Source organism: Choristoneura fumiferana, chromosome 12 (assembly GCF_025370935.1).
Source record: "Choristoneura fumiferana chromosome 12, NRCan_CFum_1, whole genome shotgun sequence".
In the NCBI taxonomy this organism is placed as follows: domain Eukaryota; kingdom Metazoa; phylum Arthropoda; class Insecta; order Lepidoptera; family Tortricidae; genus Choristoneura; species Choristoneura fumiferana.
This window is the reverse complement of record NC_133483.1, coordinates 7679211-7700025: the sequence shown is the minus strand read 5'-3', so window position 1 is coordinate 7700025 and position 20815 is coordinate 7679211. Positions and strand designations below refer to the sequence as shown.

At 39.7% G+C, this 20815-nt stretch overlaps 2 protein-coding genes across 2 annotated transcripts; both read right to left on the bottom strand.

Moving 5' to 3' along the window:
- Nucleotides 1-472: 472 nt before the first annotated feature.
- LOC141433235 (GPN-loop GTPase 1) lies at nt 473-2016 on the bottom strand (the record flags this gene model as incomplete). Its single annotated transcript, XM_074095181.1, is given in 4 exon segments — nt 473-669; nt 1267-1434; nt 1575-1700; nt 1785-2016. Coding segments are annotated over 4 exon segments (558 nt in total), but the record flags the coding sequence as incomplete, so codon positions are not given.
- Nucleotides 2017-3002: 986 nt separating this feature from the next.
- On the bottom strand, nt 3003-17088 carry omd (integrator complex subunit 5 omd). Its single transcript, XM_074095170.1, has 17 exons — nt 16756-17088; nt 16341-16488; nt 15432-15542; nt 14609-14772; nt 13939-14059; nt 13529-13693; nt 13006-13164; nt 12070-12385; nt 10428-10605; nt 9041-9155; nt 8385-8608; nt 7782-7943; nt 7212-7328; nt 6411-6585; nt 5025-5158; nt 4261-4345; nt 3003-3780 (listed from the first exon to the last, which is right to left on the bottom strand). The coding sequence occupies exons 1-17, from the start codon at nt 16969-16971 to the stop codon at nt 3593-3595; spliced, it is 2778 nt and encodes a 925-aa protein (XP_073951271.1). The 5' UTR covers nt 16972-17088; the 3' UTR covers nt 3003-3592.
- Nucleotides 17089-20815: the final 3727 nt, after the last annotated feature.

The window sequence follows — 20815 nt, the reverse complement described above, 5'->3', positions numbered from 1 at the left end:
GCATGCAATATATAGCTTGGCATTCTGTACGGTGGTATTTTGACTCACAAGCACATAGCTTTAGTTGTACACTTTGTTTTAAATAACTAAATGAAAAATTTACGTAATACATTTTTAACAGCAGTAGGCCATCCATAATAGGGATTATTCAAGTATTATGTCAGCATAATTTTTGTAGTTTTTGACCCTCCCCCTTGTTAACAAAAGTAAGCAAAGTTCTAAACCCCTTTCCCCAAGTGCAAACAAAGCTTTATATTTTTTAATCTCTTCAGCTATCTCTATTGTTATTCACGATAAGTGGTCATTATACACATTATTTTTTATATTGCTGACATAATCACCATCCAAGCCCCCATTCCCCATGTAAAAAGTAAGCTAAGCAACCATTTCCTCACCCTCCCTTTGGTGCTTATGTCATACTGTTAGTATGTAATTGGAAAAACCTAAACTATGTCCTTAAATAATATCTCACCTTATTCATCACAACAATGAATGGCAGCCTTGCTTTGTACAGTATGGAGCAAGCATACAGCATGTTAGACATGAAAGTTACAGGGGAGACACTGCGCACAGTATCCATCACATACACAATCACCGTGGGGCATGAGGCAGCCAGCGCTTCAGTTATTATCGTTCCTGAGGCTGACCATGTGAACACTTCTATTTGACCTAGCAAGTTAAAAAAGAATTAGTCTCTAGTTTGATGGCATATGGCCATTTATTAAGACAAGCATTACTGCCTGCGATTGTAGAAGGGCCAAATCACCCCTCCAAAATCAAGATTTAAGAAAACATTTCGAAAATGATAACTTAGAACAGCGTTTTTCAAACTTTTTCATGTCGCGACCCCCCTTTGTATGAAAAATATTCAGCAACCCCCTGCTTTCTTCCACTTACAGTTAGTTGTATTATTTTATGTTGATAATACAAATGTTGGATAATCATACACAATCATGGTAAGAGTATTTTAAACATATTGTGACCCCCTTAAGGGCGTCCACGAACCCCTGGGGGTTCGCAACCCACAGATTGAAAAACACTGACTTAGAAAAGTTGTAAAACCTCCAACATTGTCATTTCAAAGTTCAAAATTTCAAAAACAGTTGAATAAATTTTACTGAAACCACCTTAATTAAACTAGGTATGGATTAAAAAAACTTGCACTGACGATGATAGCAAAAGAGTTTTGTTAACCTATAGTTTACCATCATTATTCACAAAATAATGCATTTTGGTTTGGAGTAAATTAATAAATTGAGGACTTACCTGGTGTATCAATAATGCAATATTTATGTTTTTGGCCTGCCTTTTCAATTAAATCTACAACCTGGCCAAATTTTGTTGAAAAGAGATTGAGAGCTGTTACAATGCCTCCATTTGGACCCAAACCATATTGCTTCATTACTTCTTTGTAGTTTACTGTGTCTCTTATATCTAAAAAAAAATTCCTATGAAATACACCTACTGCTTGCTGATTTGAAACAAACAAATGAATATTGAAGTGAATTTAAGAAAAATTATTAGACAGCCTTAAAATAATTGAGAAATTCTGACATCATTCAACAAATACTCACCAATATTAGCAGGATAAGGCACTTCTCGGCACGCCGGATCCAAGTTAATAATATAAGGCCGTGACCCTTCTACTACTTTCCTGGACAGCTGCCTCGTGAAAGAAGTCTTTCCAGCACCTGCCATTCCTAAAAGAAAACAATAATCACATAAGAATTAATAGTTATAACAAGAATCAAGCAAGGTAACATTTCATGTTGTCGTTTCCTAACCTAAAATAATCAAGCTTATAGGCTTTCTCGGGTCTTGTTCCATGGCTTCTGGCTTGGATTCAGCCATCGTAAGTAAAGATTTATATTCTTTTGTATTGTGAAATCAAACTGTACTTAAATTTGTCAAAATCAGAATTATTCTTCGGAAAAATCAACAAACACGGCTCACAAAACAACGCATATTATTTTGACAATTGGCATTGACGTTGACATTTGTTTGGAAACTGCGTCCTTAGGACACTTGACATGACTAGCGTGTACAAACCCAACAGCAGGGCTACTACGAAACTCGAAGTTCGTATCGTACCGTCCCTCTCGCTCTCGTATTAAATATTATAAGTGTCAGAGGGACCGCACGACACGAACTTCGAGTTTCGGGTTTCGTAGTAGCCCTGCAGAACCCAACGCTTGTTTTGTATTATTATTTATTTTGTGCCAATGCTACTACAGACTGACCAGTTAGCATCTGTGAATCAGACCAAACAATAAGGTAAACGTCCGAGTGCTCGACACGCTAATGCCCAATAGACGACACCCTACTGTCATCTCTATTGCTAATGACATAAGATTAAAGATGCCAACTACTGAGACAGCGACGAGTACTCGTACTTTTATCTTACTACACTTTATGCGAATTGTTGAATCGTTCGAACGATATTAAATCGTTACTTTTCATTCGCATTTTATTAAGGATTTTGTATTTATACGCAATCTTCCAAGTTTAGGTAAATTTTATACCTGGGCTGCTATTTACTTTTAAACTACTAATATTTTTCAAGCAAACTTAATCATTATAGTTTTCCTTGTAAGTTTGATATACTTACTATCATCCTGATTTTTTTCGAATTTTTCCACCCACCGGTTTAGATTTTAGAGGGGACGCTCGATTTTAATGAAAAGTTGAATATTTCGCAAACAAATAACTGAATTAAAAAAAACGTCTTAGCAACCCCCTAATCTGGGGTATCGTTGGACCTATCCTAAAGTAACAGTTCTAAATTGAGCCAAATGTACGAGTTCTATAGAACCGTAATATCGATTACGACTCAAGAGATAAAGCCCTGCGGCAGACGAACGAGACAGACAGCAGAATTTCAGTAATAGGGTTCCGTTGGCACCCTGCAGGCGACTGTCCTGTCTGCGTGGTTCTTTAAAAGTTTTAAAAAAGAAAAGTACATATTTGACTATTACACCAAAGTGTAGAAATAAAACCAAATGTCACACAAAATAAATCTATGTCAGTTTATTAAATACAAAATAGGTATTTAACATATTTACATTTCGTTAATTTTCCTTACTTCCTTACCTACTCTCATGTACAGGTCGATTCATAACCTGGCACGAATGGATTGAATGAGTGAATGTGTACCTATTTGAATACACTTTACACAACACTAGTCATTTTCCTACAAAAATTTCTATACCTTCCGCCGCCTAACTTTGCCTAAAAGTTCATTGCCACGTCTAGTACCACAGAAACTATAAAGGTATAATACCAATAATTGAATAGGCACTATACCGTTAAGCGATTCGAACACAATCCGGGAGTAACGTAAAGACGTCGCATAAAAAATGTATCTCAAAAATGCGTCAAAACTGATTATTAAGTAATGAACTTTTAGGCAGATTTATATGGCGCGTGGTATAAGTGACATTACTTTAGTTCAATCCGTTCGTGCCAGCTCTTGTGAACCAATTTGTAAAAATCGAACAGAAATTATTAAGCGCTCACTCCTCAAATAAATGAGATAACGTCATTTGTTTTTGGTAGATCGTGGAATTGTTCTTCGTATATCCCTCGGTGTATTTTAGTAAGGCGCAGTGGACGATGAAGCTAAAGGGATGGGCCGCGGCGGTGGTGGCATTTTGTCTAAAGACAGGAACATAATCGGGTACAGTTGGCCATGCTTCGCGATGCCGCTTTGTATGATGGCGCGAAGTGTATCCGTGTAGGTTGGAAGCGGCTTGCACGTCGATGGGTCGCGCCAATGTAAACCTAGCAATAAATAAGTCTTTGGTAAAAATTACATTTTTAATACAAGCTTTTTTGCTTACTACTTTTTGGTGACTGTACTTGCATTGTCACCCAAACTACATTTGCATGCCAAAACTCAAGTCGATGCCATTAACGGTTGAAGGGTGCCGTCCTGCGGAGACAATCCTGGCGGGACTACCAGGATGTCATTACCAGATTATTGTATTGCCACACAATTTACATCAGTAGCCAAATTTCAAGACAATCCGACCCCTAGAAGTGGGAAATTTAACTTGCAAGATTTGACCCGCACATACATAGATACATACATTAAACATGAATAAACATACAATGCAAGTTAAATAAAAGCTTTTAAAAAAGATAAGCTATTACAGTCATTCAAAAGCGGTTCGAACTAAATATTTATTTTAACTAAGTAAGACACTGATCTTAAAAGGTAATTTCTAGTTTTGATATCATCAGGAAGTTTTTGATGTTTACCTGTTTCATCACAAGTAAACAGAGCCGGTGATGGCACATTGTCTCTGGTGTAATTCCATAAACAATCCCTTAAAATCTGCACAATCTGTAATAAAAAAAAGTAAAAATGAGTCAGCATTGCCCTTAACCCTTTAACCGCCATTGTCTGAATTATAAGACAAAAAAATGATCCAGCTCATTTCGCCGAAGTCTTATAATTAAGACAAAATGACATATAGTTTCGGTGTAAGTGGCGATACGGGCACGTACGAATGACAACGCATTGGCGGTTAAAAGAATGTAAAAAGAAAACGGAATGTTGAGAGCGACACAAGTCCCTAGCAAGAATTAGCTATTAATGCCGGGAAGGTAAGAGGCGCGGAGAAAGAGAGCAAAAGTAGGTAGTTCGGTAGTTCCGGACTGACAATATTACAGTCGAGCAAGGTAGCCTTTTCCAACCGAGCTACGGGCCCCTGTATTACTTACAAGCTACAGTCAACAACAAAAAATATATACAAGACTTTAACATTAAGGTCGTGTATACATATTTTTGCACTAGGGCTGTATCTTTGTTGCTGACTGTACCTGGCTTATGGCCTACGTCCTTATCCGTACTAATATTATAAATGTGATATGACTGTGTGTATATTTGTTCGTTACCACCCTTAAACTTTATTTAGATGAAATTTGGTATGAAGATAGCTTGAGACTCTAGGATGGACATAGACTAGTTTTTATCCACGAACAATGCATGTCTATCCTAAAATGTTACTCATAAGACTTACCTCGATAGCAGACAAGGTGGGCACCATTTCGACCATATGACTCAGCGGATGTGGCAGCAGCTGCCCGAGCGTCATAGTTTCCAGAAGCTCCGTTAGTGCAGTCTTCTCCCGGATTATTTCTGGCGACTGTGAGTCTGTACAAACAAACAGAATTAGGTTAAATGATATGTAACTAAATTACTTTAATTAAAGATGGGAATTAGGGCCAAAAAGTTCTCTAATGGAAACTGCGGATCGGCTAGTGCAGCGTAGGACGTATGCAGGCCACTTCCAATCGAAGCAACTGGGGGTACATGGAGGAGACCTATGTCCAATAGTAGACGTCCTACGGCTGATATGAAATCACTTACCTTACTTACCTTTGGCCTCATCTGCACTTTACATCAGGTAAGATAGGGGTCAATAATGGTCAGTTTAATGTAAAAAAAACAACTTGTCAGCGCGTTTAAAAAAAGCTGTGCAAAGGATTTTAAAGATCGAACTGGTACATTTGGACGATTGTGCTAGTTGGAAGTGATTCGTGCACGAGTATGCCCGTCCGTCTAGTCCTATATAGGTATAGATGCGTCGTGAACAGGGATTGATGAGCCACTTGCCACTGTTCGTAATTGGGCCGTGTAATGCTATTCTAGTAGATTAATAACAATATTTACTTCGACTACGTATATTATGATACGCTAAGGGCCCACACTCATTGGCGTTCAGTGGGTCAATTTCATTATAGGCAGCTGGTATTTTGCGCCTGCAGCACCGCACCAGCCTACCGCACCTAGCACTAACGCTGCCTTCCCGCAATGCACCCCCCAGCCTACCCTTAATGCCCGCCCCAGCCTACCCGCAATGCACGCCCCAGCCTACCCGCAATGCTCGCCCCAGCCTACCCTCAATGCTCGCCCCAGCCTACCCTCAATGCACGCCCCAGCCTATCCTTAATGCACGCCCCAGCCTACCCGCAATGCACGCCCCAGCCTACCCGCAATGCGCGCCCCAGCCTACCCTTCATGCACGCCCCAGCCTACCCTTCATGAACGCCCCAGCCTACCCGCAATGCTCGCCCCAGCCTACCCGCAATGCATGCCACAGCCTACCCTCAATACACGCCACAGCCTATCCTTAATGCACGCTCCAGCCTACCCTCAATGCACACCCCAGCCTACCCTTAATGCACGCCCCGGCCTACTCTTAATGCACGCCCCAGCCTACCCGCAATGCGTGCCCCAGCCTACCCGCAATGCGTGCCCCAGCCTACCCGCAATGCGTGCCACAGCCTACCCTAAAATACTATTTTTTACCACCCGCTCCGTGCAAACCGCGTCAGCTAGCGTAGGTCCTAAATTAAGAACAGTGGAGAGTGTCTCAACAATCCCGTTCCGCGACTGTACGTACCGGCCTGCGTGCTGAGCCGGTGCAGCGGCGCGGCGGTGGCGGCGGCGGCCCGCAGCAGCGCGGACGCGAGGCAGAGCGCGGGCCGCGCGCCGGCACAGCGCCGCAGCGCCGCGCGCGCCACTGCGCTGCTCTCCAGCGCCGAGCGCATGTATAGTTCGCGCTCAATGCTCACTTGCTGTAACAAGTTTTTTTATATCCTCAAAAGACTAAAAAAATCTCATTGTTTTCAAAACACATCCTCGGTTATGAACACATAGTAGATTGTACAACAAGAGCATAAAAAGAGCCATTTCACCCGAGGATTTCAAATAGCCACCCGAGCCGGTACGGCCAGGGTGGGTAGACACGTCGAGGGGAAAATGGGTTTAATGCTCGACTTCTACCCTCAGCTTTTCACTTCGATGGCAAGGAAATGAAGTAGCAACACGACGGTTAAGAACCAATACCGTCTATTTACCATCTTTTAGCATGCTAACTATCATGATAGTTAGATGTTATTGATTCTAAACCGTCGAACAGTAGAAACAATTTTATTGTTCACTAACTAGGTACCTTTTATTTGTCATGCATTGCTAACATAATCATAAATATTTAGTTTTATTAATTTGTTTTTTTATTTTATTGATTTTAAGTTTTATACAAATTAAAAATTATTAAAAAAATATATACCTTAGTCTTAGACGAAGATTTACTCACTTACTTTTTAATATAAAAGCCGGTGCCGGCCTCGCATCCCTATCCGATAACTAGATAACTTGATTTGCCGTCAATCATATTGCAAAACTCAGGACACCATCTTACCTTAGTGAAGTCTTCGTCGGGCCACGGCAGACCGTTGTACATGACATCAGGGGAGACCAACTCTACAAGCAGCAGAGCCACTGATGTGCAGCCTTCTACGATACCGTTGTTACCATCCTACAAAAATATACAGTTCAACTAGAATAATGTCGCACGGACTCGTCGGATTTCTTCGTTTTTCTGAAGATTTATATGAGAAAGAAAAAAGAAAACCGATCTTGTGTTTCGCGTTCCGAGCGTAATATCGCTAACTAGGTAATATTTTTTTTTTTAATATCATGGGATACTCGACACCTACCTAGTCCCAAACTAAGCAAAGCTTGTACTATGGATACTAGGCAACGGAAAAACTTACTTATATAGATAAATACTTACATACTTAAATACATATTAAACATCCAAGACCCGAGAACAAACATTCGTATTATTCATACAAATATCTGCCCCGGCCGGGAATCGAACCCAGAACCTCAAGCTTCGTAGTCAGGTTCTCTAACCACTTGGCCATCCGGTCGTCCAAACAATTAACGAACAAGATAATTTTGGAGAGTATGTATTATATTTACTGACCATACAAGACATGAGGGCGCCCATAAGCAGTTCGTTGTTGGTGGTAAGGATGGGCGGTATGTCTTTCTTCGACTCGAACAGGTTCTGTTTGCGAACTCCTTTACCAATGATGCCGGCGTGGAACACCGATGTGTGGCTTTGGGTCAGCTGGGTTATTGGGCCCTGGTTAAAGGAAATATGTTTCATCCCACTCACTGGCGTATCTAGGGTTATTTTTCAGGGGTTGGGCTGGTCTGGATTTTTGTGTGAAGATATCTGTATTATAGAAATTCGAATCTTCAGCCCAACATCCTGTCCTGCACTAGACCATACTGGGGTAGACACGGGTCATTATGCAGCATGCAGCATGGAGCATTATGCAGCATGGAGGTTTGGAGGTAAGTATTACGCATTACAATCTCCTTGTTTACCAGTTCGTGAATACAAAGGAGCACCATTCGATTTTTAAATTTACTTATATCCCTAAAGATGTAAATCGAATTTACAACACGGATTTCAAGTTAAATGCAACTTACTTTCAGAGCTTAAGTAATGAAAAAATATAAATGACTTCAATTTAAGCTCTTTCTAAATTGTTACCTAGTGATTCTTTGGAATACTCACATGTTTCTGATTCATATGCATCAACAGGTCTTCCTGCTGCCAATCCTTGGCGGTGACCACGGTGTTGGCGACGACGCTCTTACTGCCAAAAGCTTTCTCTTCCCTGAACATGGCCGTCTCTAGCAAGTCGCGCAAAGCCACGGCGCGCGCTAGCTTACTGTGGACGCACAACTTACGCAGCAAGCGGCAGGCGGTTTGGATGCCGCGTAGTTTGCTTATTATATCTGAGGCGAAAAGATTAACAAGGTAAAGCCAAAATTCGGGACGTGAAATTTCGCACGGATGTTCTTCTTGCAACGTAAATGAAAACCACGATGTTATTTTTGTAAGTTGCCATGGCATTTTAATAAAATCCGCAAATTTTAATGAGGTTTTCAGGACATGTGAAAAATCACTAGATGGCGTTAGTGTCAAGAGGTGCGTTTGACGTTACTGCCTTGCTAGCGATTGGCTCATTTCGATTAACACATCGTGACGCAAATATCAAAGTTGTCAAACAGACCTGACCATACTAACGCACTTGGACTTAACCGGACAGAAACCGGAGGCACCGGAGCAAAGCTAAATAAACATTGTAATAAAGTAAAAAAAGCCGATGCTTAATTGGGTATCACACTTAGCCGCGCCTACTATAAAATTACAAAAAACAGTAATACCTTTTTCGTGTATACATCTGAAGAAATAAGTGACAGTAGATTTGACTATTTTCAAAATAGCTTCAACGCTCGGGGGCAAGCCTTTCGTTCCTGACATGTCTACTCTGTCTAATACCTGTAAAATATAGATATTACTTTTTATTTGGGTCTGGCTCAAGAGCGTTTTGCCCGCCCGTCCCAGTGTGTTATGAATATTGATGCATACGATAACTATTTGCGTCAACTTCTGATACAAGTAGTTTCTCTTTTAAGTGAAGTATTCATCCTTATAATAGTAGAAACGGGCCATCGTTTGTATGCATCAATATTCATAACACACTGGAACGGGCGGGAAAAACGCTTGTGAGCCACACCCATTTTACTAACCGACATGTATTACACTGTTAGGCTGGGCGCGCATGGGTGACATTTTGTCACAGTGTCAGTCGAATCTCTCTCACTCTGATTTCTCATTGTAAAAAGAGAAAGACAAAACGTCACCAGTTAGCGCCTAGCTTTAGGGACGCTGCATTTTTCCTTAAAATAAGGAGTCCATATCCGCTCTCATAATTATTGAAAGTCATGATGTAATGTTTGTCATAACTCTTTTTTTCTCTGAATCAGTTCATCATCATCATCATGTCAGACGAAAGACGTCCACTGCTGGACATAGGCCTCCCCCAAGTCTCTCCACTCAGACACGTCTTGTGTTTTCCGCATCCACCGCTTTCTGAATCCATTAATTGTTCAGAATTTTTATAAAACAAACCTAACTTAACCTATAGATCCTGTAGAACTTGACCATTTAATATATTTATTTAATGCAGCGGACAGAGAGCAGTGGAAGTATCGGGGGGAGGCCTTTGCTCAGCAGTGGAACAGAATAGGTCAATAATATAATAATAATAATAATTTTGAAAAATCTGAAAAATTACGTTTATGGCGGGAAAAAAACTGTGACAAACATTACATTGTGATTGTGACTTTCAAAAATCATGCTACTAGATAAGGACCCTAAAACAAATACTTGTGAACGTATTCTCGCAATGAAACTTATGGGGCGTTGCGTCTCGTCTCGTAAACTGATCCGTAATACTCTCCCTGCCAACAATATGTAAGGCTTTCCGAGTTCAAGAAGCCATGGAAGTCGCAGGGGAACCCCAAATGTTTTCATGGGCAGCGTCGTTAGTCACAAAAATGCCAGTGGACACCGCGACCTCAGAATGAAGGAGTTCGAAAATATTTGTGGCTGGTTGTATCAGAAATATTGAGAGTCGCAGGCGCATCCCATGGCAGGAAGATTGTTAGTTGAGATTTTGGCAGGGACAGTCTTTTCCAAGACGATGGTAGCTTCATTGTGGCAGTGTGTGGTCTTATCAAACCGATGGAAATTAGTCGTTTTTGTTACCTCAGCGAGCGCGTGGCATGTTGGCATCTCGTTAAGCGAAGACATCGTGCAATCGAGTTTGATACGTAGCAGCGACGCGGTGTCCTGCAGAGCGGTCGCCAACCGGCAGAGGTTGGCTTCCATCGCTCGCCCGATCGGCCGCGAGCGCAGGTGGGACACGCGGTTAGAGTTCTCCCATCTGACGGGAAGTTAATGATGTCTATACACATCTTCTAATATTATAAATGCGAAAGATTGTGTGTGTGTGTGTGTGTGTGTGTGTGTGTGTGTGTGGTGCGTGCGTGCGTGCGTGCGTGCGTGCGTGTGTGTGTGTGTGTGTGAGTGTATGTTTGTTACTCCTTCACGCTAAAACGGCCAGACGGATTTGCAGGTCCAGCCCTCAAAAAAGGTTGTGGTCACAGGCACCAGAAAATCGGCCAAGTGCGAGTCGAAGCACGAATGCACACAAACAATCATGACTCATACATGAACGAGTTTTGACTTTAATTATTTCCTTTTTTATCATCAGCCTATCGATCTCAATAGACCGTAAAAATGTGTCGTCACCACTCTATTAGGGGATTGCGGATTTGGACGGCTATGTAGTTAGCTGGACATCTGGAATAACAATAGGCTAGGTACGTTTTATCCTGATATACCCATGTTGGTTGGTATGGTATGGTAAATCATAAAATTTGGCACTGTTGTTTATAATGCAACATCAATAAAGACCACGATGTAATTTTTGGGAATTCTCACGAGAATTTAGTAAAATCCGCGAATTTCAATACAACTGCTGGATCTAAATATTTACGCGTGCGTATTTATTTTCGTAAGTATTTTCTTGAACTTTTGATACAAGCTGATTAGGTGATGTAACAAGCAAATGAGGGCTATCGTTTTTTGTCTCACTAGATGGCGCACTGTTGCGTGAGGTTTTTAAGTATGGCTTTCAAAGTCTGTTATTACGGGCGTGAAAACAAAGTTTAGATTAAAATCATATTTAATACACCTTAAAACCGTACCATAAAAATATCGAGCATGCCACAGTGTTGCATAGTCCCCGTTTTGTTCGGAAAAAATGGAAGGCAAAGGTTTCCGAAAGACATTCATTGCCCCGGAACGCATATTTGCCATAATTAATTTCAGATATTGCAAAATATTCACAAAATTATTCTAATTATAAATAAACCCGCGTAGCTCACCCAAAAACTATGAGATTTGACATTTCGGAGACCTCACGCTACACTAGCGCCTCTAGTGGCGAATCCATACGCGATAGCCCTCATTACGTCAAGTATTTCGATTAAATCTTCTGACAAGGAAGGACTTGCGTACGTTCTGCGCGGAAGTACAATTGAGTTCAAGGATATCTTTAAACTTTAGTACTCTTAAGTACCATGTCTGATGAAAATTTTATACAAAAGTTCAAATATAAAGAGACAGCGACAAGGTACAGTATAAAGATATCGTTGACCTCGACTGTACATCACTGTTAACTGAATAGAATTTCATACATCATGGTTTTTATTGCACTGTCCCGCACCACTGATACCTAATTAATCACAAAAGTTCACTATTTTAGTATGGTTGAAATCCCACCGCACCAATCTGAATATAATAGCCAGATGATTTATTTAGCAAAAACAATAATCAAATTTACCTTGACAATTTTATAATGTTCAAACAAAAATGATGCAAGTACGTCTTCTGATCCTCTGGCACTTTTCCCGTCACGAATATAGTTTTAATCTGCGTGTCGGATACCATAGCCTGCCCCAGGGCTTTGCTGACGGCAGTTTGCACCAGCTCTTGGTACCGCTCTGGACTCCCTAGCATCCTCTCTGAAGTCTCGGTCGGCACGTGCATAGACATGGTGCCTGCTAATATTCGGACGAAAAGAGCCAGGGTCGTGTCATCGCGGGAATATTGGAGAAGGTAGCTTAGGGTGTTCACGTATTCTGATGGTAGCTTGCAACCTGGAAATAAGTTTTCTTTTTTAACGATTGACCGTAAGTGGTTTTGTTCGTCTATTGGCGTCTGTATCTACAGTCTACTTTTACATATGTATGTATGTAAACCCGGGCTCGCATCTCTTTATTTGTAGGTATTTTATTTATTTTGTTTTGAAAAAATTACTTTCTGCCAAGTTTCTTGCGGCGCTGTTAGTTTAAAAAAGGTGACATGAAAAATAGCCGTTTGCATTCTTGCACAGCAAAAGTTTGGGTTTTTCATTATTTTTTTCTTGGTTTATCATGTGCGACATTACATTCCAAATTTACCATGAGCTTTGAAGGAAAACATCGTGAGGAAACCTGGACAAACTTGCGAAGTAGTTTAATGGTATATCGTCACTACTTTGAAAAAATCTCGTATCTCAAATCAATACGTCAACAAAATTGAACCTTGACCCAATGGTTATAAAGTGCACTCAGAAAAGTTTTCCATTTTGAGATACGAGTTTTTTTTTAAGTAGTGACGATATAGTTTCCAATCCGCACTGGGATCAAGCCCTCTCATTCTCAGAGTGCCTACTACGCCCAGCAGTGAGGCTAGAATGATGATGATGACTTTCCTAATGGAGTTAAAGTTCACTTACAAACAAGTATAAGCAGCCTGGCGACCGTGTACTGTTCGAGTTGGTTGCCGACGAGCAGGCGCTCCCTCAGCACCGGCGCTTCTTCGGCCGCGCTCGCGAGCAGCGGGAAATCGTTCTCTGGCAGCAAACCCTCGAACTCCAACTTTTGGAGGAGATACTCTGGAAATAAATTGATAATAAAAAGCTATTTCTAAGTAATCAGTTTGTACTTCGGCGTGTTAACGGAGTCCGTACGGAGTCAACTCTTAGCAGCTGGAGCTCACACGCCAAGAATGGGGGTATGTATAAATTAATCATAATTAGTTGACCGGGCCCGATTTCGCGCGCGCCGACCGTGGCTTGTCTGAAGACTGGCGCCAGCGTTACTTACCTTAGTCTAAACCTTGCTTAACGTGAATCCATCCTAATATCTAGTGTCCCGATACAACGCGCGTAGATGGAACAATGGTGATGACTGGACGCTTAAGTAGGTATTTATACGGCCTTCCGCTCTGCAAGCTGACACGCCGGCGCGCGCACTCACCCAGCAGCTGGCGGCAGGCGGCGTGCTGCAGCAGCAGTAGCGTGCAGTGCACGTCAGCCCGCACCAGCAGCGCGACCAGCGTGGCCGGCCCCACGCCCTCCCACGCCGCTGTGTGCCGTTGGCTCGACCACACCACCCACAGCCGTTGGACCACCTCGTCAGTTACTAAAAACACAAAGAAAACTCAATCACAACACAAAACAGAGAAGTATAATGTCACGCAAGCGCGAGCTGATGACAGATGAGGTGCCTATATTATATAGCTAAAAGCTACTTCAGGTAAGAACCGCAATTTAGTAAAATCTATGAAAGATAGCACACAACATGCGATCTTCTGTGGCCTTATATGGAACGAACATAAAAAATAAAAGCATTCTAAATCTGTCGTAGTGATGCATGTGTATACTTACATGTTTGCTTTATATCTTGAGTCATAGCTTTCAAAACTATGTCTGATTTAGACGCCAAGTTTAATAAGTATGGTATGACGTCTCTCTGCTTGTCTGTGTTCCCGTTTAATGCTATGGCTTCCTGTAAACAAAACCATCGTCTTTTAACGTTAATTACATTCTTCCTCATTTACTTTCAAATCTTGAACGTTAATCGCGGATCGACAAGCGCACCGGGGACCCCCCCCCTTAACCAGGCATAGTGCATATAGTGACCACATAAATGTATACAAACATTCAACCATGCTTGATTATGTTGGATATGGTACAAATTCAATTAGTCTAGTCGTAAAAAATATTATTCGTTTTTAAATAAATAGCTTAGACTTAACTAAATTTTACTTACTAGACCTAAGATTATTTCATGTTTATATTACCTTTCTTTCTTATGTGAGTTTTATGAATAAATTAATTTCAATTTGAAATTTAAATTAATCGCTCATAGCCACAACTGCTCATAGCTAAACAATTTATACTAATAATTAATTTTATTTCTAAATGAGCTGGGCCTGTAAAAGGGTTAGAGCCGCGGCTTCACAGTGAATGCATGCTTTCAGCCGAAGTAACTGTAGGTCTATAATGTCAGTGGAAGTCCAACGGCTAATATGATGATGATGGACGGTGTACGTACGGTGAACAGGTCCAGCAGCGCGGCCCGCACGTGCAGCAGCGCCGGCGGGTGCCCGGCCAGCTGCGCCAGCACGGCGTCCGCGCCCAGCGCCAGCGCGCGCGGCGCCACCAGCGCCGGCTCCGCGCGCCCCACCCATCCCACCGCCCACGAACACGCTCGGCACCCTGCCTCAAACGGCAAATCAAATATGAAACGGGTCCTTAACGGCTCGCATACGTATTGAAAGTCCGAATGTACCTAATATTTGTCAGAATGATCGTTAGTCATACATAACTCTTTTTGTTTCTCTGAATCCAGTAATTGTTCAGAATTTTTATAAAACAAATCTAACCATACATGGTTTGGATAGGTATTTAACAACAACTGCAACCAAGCAAAATCTGAACTATTCTGAACTCAATAGCACTGAGAATTGGGCACGTAATCTGTAATCTTCCTATTTCGTAAAAATATGATGATGATGATCTGATCTGGCTGATTTCAGTTATGGCAACAGCTTCAACTCCGTCGGAATCGATCATGTGCTCGCAAGTGGCTTATTTAGTGTGGTTTTACAGTGACACTTTCGCCAGCGCGGTTGGTAAGCGTCGCGGACCACGGGTTTTGCGTCTCTTGGATCGTTACATAGTTAAACGTTTATTTCGTTTGATTGTTTACATAGTTTTACAGACTTCGCTTACCACCCGCGTGGATGGTAAACGTCACTGTAAAAGTAAAACAACACTTAGCCAATCTTCTTAGAGAAAATCCTCACTCAATGCGGGCACTTCCATATACTACTTAAAAAATAAATATTAATATTAAACTGTGTAACATTACTCACCAAGCATCATGTCAATGCATTTTGCCCTCATATCAGTGTCAAGTAACGTTAAGTTCTGAGCAGTGATGTCTAATAGTGTTCTGATAGGCTCAGTAGTTTGAAGAGTCCCACCTGACAAAATAACAAAAGATTAATATGCTGAAACCAAAAGCAGCAGTACCACCTATTTCTCGTGATTGTATAATTCACATTAGCATGGCATGAATAAGTGTTTATGTTCATACCTGCTGGGCTTGCAACGTTGCATTTTCGTTAGTTTTTCTTGATTATTCCATAAAAATTAAATGAAAGTTAGAAATGTGGTCTGATAGAACTCTTCTTAATGTATGTGTTTACTCCCATCCATTAATAAACATTAATTCGTTTTTAAAGAATATAAAAGTCTATCACGGTCACAAATAATTATTGGAGTAGACACATTCACATATATGTATACTAGCTTTTACCATGACATAAAGACATTTTGATTTTTGAATTTTGATTTTTCCCATGACTTTGTGCGCATAGACCACATAAGTAATACAAATATTGTTTTTTTAAAGGAAGGTGATGGAAAAGTTTTTTTTTTTTAATCCAATTGACCTACCTACAACAAAACAACAAAACTACTATACAACAGGTTCCCGCAGGATAGAAATGTCTGTTTAAAAAAACACTAATAGACATTCCTGACAGTGAATAAATGGATATGAATTCGAATATGACTATAGTAATTGGCTCAGGCTACTATTCTCCGGGAAAATGCAAAATTCCCACGGGATATAAGTAAATATTACTTCGGGGCCGATTCTAAAAATTCATTCAGCAGTAAAAAGCTTTATTGATACTATACATATATATACTAAAGGCTAATTTTCCTCGGCAAGCTCTCAGATATCGACCAAAAAATATGTTTCAAAAAATACTTACTTGGCACATTTTCTTTTTGAGTAGCAATATCCATAATTAAGTTTATACACCATGGTGCAATGAAGGGTGCCCATGCTTCACCAAGACCACAGAGTTCGGGGCCAATCATGTTCACACTGTCCAGAGCACCTGTTGTGCTTGGGTCTGCCTAAAATAATAATAAAAGATGGTCCAACAAACAGGACATAAACATATCCTATCTTTATAATTGTTTTATTTAACAACTATATAAAAATTAAATGATGATAATTACAGGTATTTACATTAAGATAATGTAACAAAACATGATTTTTCCAAACTATTAGTTGGCTATTAGACTAGCTAGAATCTAGCTTATGTATCTAGTATCTAGCAGCTAGATAATAGGGCACAGACATAAACCGGCATGACAACCTACAATAAACAATGTACTTACCTCGTAATCCGTCGGATTGATAGAAACATTGACCGCGCTGTGGAACATCATCGCAAAATATTCAAGTACTGCATCTCTGGCTGCAGGAAAGGTCTTCAGAAGAGAAATACCTATTTTAGTCAGCTCTAAAGCATTTTGGAAATTCCTTCTTGATACACCGTAAATAAAGCTGTTGAGGTCAGCTGAAAGAGCAGTGGAACTGCCCGTGGGATTCATTATAATATTCCTCGTTATTAGCGAGAGTAAAATAAAATATACGATAGAGCGAACGCACGCTGATGCTGATGCATAGCAAGCAAAACAAACTTTCTTTGACTGACAGTGACAGTGACAATGAATGACAGACGTTTTGTTGACGGTCGTTGACAATAGAATAGACCGACATTGCCGTACTAAATAATTTACTTTTCGTTTTCACTGTACGAAGGGTACGAAGTTATTCTTGTCCTGCAGGGCTACTACGAAACTCGAAGTTCGTGTCGTGCGGTCCCTCTAACACTTACACTATTTAATACGACAGCGAGAGGGACCACACGACACGAACTTCGAATTTAGAGTTTCGTAGTAGCCCTGCTGTTTTTTTAACTTTTATTTTTCGTTCACTTATTTTAAACAGCATTATCAATTTATCAATAACACTTGAAAACAACATTTTAAAAATTCAAGTTTTTAAGACGAGATGTCGGTTACTTTACGTTCTATTCTAAAAACCGATATTTTTGTTAACCGATTTAAGTTACATTTCTATGCTCATAGTCTAGGCGGCCGCGCTAAAACAGTTGAGTTGACTGATTCACATTTAAAATTTTATTTATAAAAGATAGTAAACTTTAAACTGCAATAAATACAATGAACATAGTTCTATCAACGTACATGGTATATATATTTTTTTATAATTCCGAAAAATATTTTTTGCGGTTAAGTATATTATTTAGGTACTTACACTTGAGAATACCATTTTGTACTACTACTAAAACAGGTAATTACCTACCTCATAAATTATTAGAGTTCTGTATATCAAATTTAGATGGCAAGTGGTGTCCTTTAACCGCAGCATATTTCGGGGGGCTACTGCGGAATTCGAACATCGAAGTTCCTATCGCACTTTTCCGCTAATTTTAAAATATTTTCAAATATCAGATTTTATTAGCGTGAGAGGGATGGCACGATACGAAAAATCTAGTTTTGAACTTCGTAGCATAAGACTTGTTATTATAATTATAATAATATTATGTGGCACTCCGGCCACGGACCTTACGGATAACGTGAAGATGATGACAAAGATGATGACGAAAATACTATGTGTGAGATATATTAACAATGTGTACGAATGTTTACAAATATATCGTAACTATGTACAATCATGTTTTCAGTTTTTGGCGTATGAAGCGTAAACCGTACAAGTGTCTTAGACTGTATCTGAAGATAAAGAGAATGTTTAAAAATGAACTAAAAACAATTACTTTGCTCGCTTTCGCGACTTTACGATAGCTATGGCTATGCAATAAATGTGTGTCCATGCAGCTCGTCCACCTCCAGACTGTTAGAACACATACAAATCACACAAACCCAACCATCACCACCACCACACAACACTGTTGCTTTTCAAACTCAACCGGAGCTCACCCTCAGAGCAACACAACTGTTTACCATGCTTCCAGATGTTAAACTAACAAACCAAAACAAACATTTAAATTTGTCATTATCTAAGTACATATTATATAATACAACACATGTGAAGGATGAGGAGTTGCATGAACACACATTTGTTGCAAAGACATATAGCTATCGTAAGGTCGTGGGCACAGACTACTAAGAGATACTAGTCGCGGGTGAGAAAAGCAATTGTTTTAGTTCATTAGTCATTGTCATCATTTTCCGCAAAGTAAGGCCAGATTCAGTAGATGTTTACAAATGTTTGCGAACTTGTAAGCAGATTCATTTCAAAGATCTTTCATAAAACCTCTATGGAAATATTTTTACAAATTCTCACTTATACTCTAGAACTAGCGGTATAAATAAGTAGAGCTTCCAAATAACTAATTGGTTTTCATTAGGTATTTTTAGGAAAGATGCAATTTTAAGAAGATAAAAATTGTGTACTTATCTCTAATCCGCCTAGCTTGTAAAAGGTGGCACAATGTAAGTATATGCATAAAAAAAACAAGATTACTGTTCATAATAAATAAGTACCTATCTATATACTTTAGACGGTTCACTAATATTTCGCAACTAACGTTTGGCAACCTGATTCATTTCACAACTTTTCATTTCGCAGCTGTTTAATATTTATGAAACTGTAAATATTTCAGGATTTTTATAAAACTAACCTAACCTAACTTAAAGGGTTCTACACGATGGCCCTGAAATAAATCCTGAAATATTTGCAGTTTCATAAATATTAAACAGCTGCGAAATGAAAAGTTGTGAAATGAATCAGGTTGCCAAACGTTGGTTGCAAAATGAACGAATAACACTTTAACCACAAAATAAGTAATAGTACAACTTTAACTGATATTTGTTCGACTACTGCAAAGAACTACTTATAGTTTTAACACGAACTCATGGGTATGAGTCAAGGTGGTCGAGGGCCGCCCGAGGGCATAAATATCTATACAGCCATAGCGTCAAATAATTACATGTGAACATCCACCTTGTGGTTAGTGTAAAGGTGTATACATATATATTTTTGACGACTTGGTAACGTGTAAAAGTGCCCATTGCGGCCTATTTACTGAATAAATGTTTTTTTTTATATATATTTTTGAGCTTGACTATAGATACTACCTTTTTACAGAAGTGTTTTTATTCTTATTCGTTGTGCATAATCCGACACGCACTTGACCGATTTTTTATACTTACATATCAAGAATAGTTGTAAATCGACAGAGTACAGTCGTCATCATAAAAAACAGAGTTGTCTGGGAGCTGAAAAAAATATCTGAATACGCATTGACGTAATGTGAATTGCATACCGTATCAGATTGTTTTGTTCGCTTATTTTTATGCACCTATAGACAGCCTCCGTACCTATTGATAATGGCCACAGTATAGAAGTGACCATGCTCAGGCTTACCAAGCAGTTTGTCTTACAACAATACATGGCTAAAACTAAGATACAGTAGGTACAGAAGGCGTACAACTACACAATAACAAAAAATATTTGAAAATGCGAGGATAATAGGAATAGGATACATCGAGTATGGCTCTTAACTTCTCAAGTATAACTCCTTAGGGAAATAATGAAGCTTCATAGATTCTGGTATCATAACAAAAGCACGGCGTCGACAATGTTGGCGGAGGCGCACGCACACGGACTGCTATTTTTACCATTATGAGGAAACGATGTGAGTCTCTCCTCAACCGCAGTCTGGGCGGGCAGCACGAATAGCATACATAGCTGAGCTGGGACTCACCGCTGCTGCAACGTTACGTGCAACGTGGTACCGGGGCGTCTTTAGTTTTAGTTTTATTTACTTATTCAAGTTTAGCTAGCATAATTATAATTGTAAAATACTAACCGTAGCGATAAGATTATAATTTGTAACTACTAACACTATGGATTCGAAGTCCGAAATAAATGATTTGTATTAAGTATTGACACCGTTGTCGATTATCTTTAATTTTATGGAGAAGCTAACTTAACAAATTATGTCCTACGTCATCTACGTTCAATCAGAATGGCATTGGCATAATCCTGTGTTAAGGTACTATTCTCATAGGTAGTATTTACACAGTGGTACATGATTCGTTAGGTTAGATTAGTTCTAGATTAGATATACTTATGCCTATACTAAAATATGCGAAAGATCCTATAAAAATCGAACATACAGCTCAGCACTGGATACGCACGCAGTATAAATTGTACAATCACGCGTTAATTTCGTTAACTACTCTACTAGGTTAGTAAAAAGCGTGATATTTTTTATTTTGACTATTTCTAAATCAATTTTTCTAACAATTTGGTTTAAGATTTCGTAATTGCATTAGTCATCGCACAGGTCTTATAATCGATATAATAGTACATATGGATTAATAATAGAAATGTGTAGGTATACAA

Excerpts from the sequence above, each read along its gene's own strand:
- omd (XM_074095170.1), bottom strand. The coding sequence starts at position 16,971 with ATGAATCCCACGGGCAGTTCCACTGCTCTTTCAGCTGACCTCAACAGC. Across the intron at positions 14,773-15,431 it reads ATGCATTGACATGATGCTTG|GGTGCCGAGCGTGTTCGTGG; the intron begins GTGAGTAATGTT and ends CGTTTGAGGCAG. Across the intron at positions 3,781-4,260 it reads GTTTACTTGTGATGAAACAG|GTTTACATTGGCGCGACCCA; the intron begins GTAAACATCAAA and ends ATTTATTGCTAG.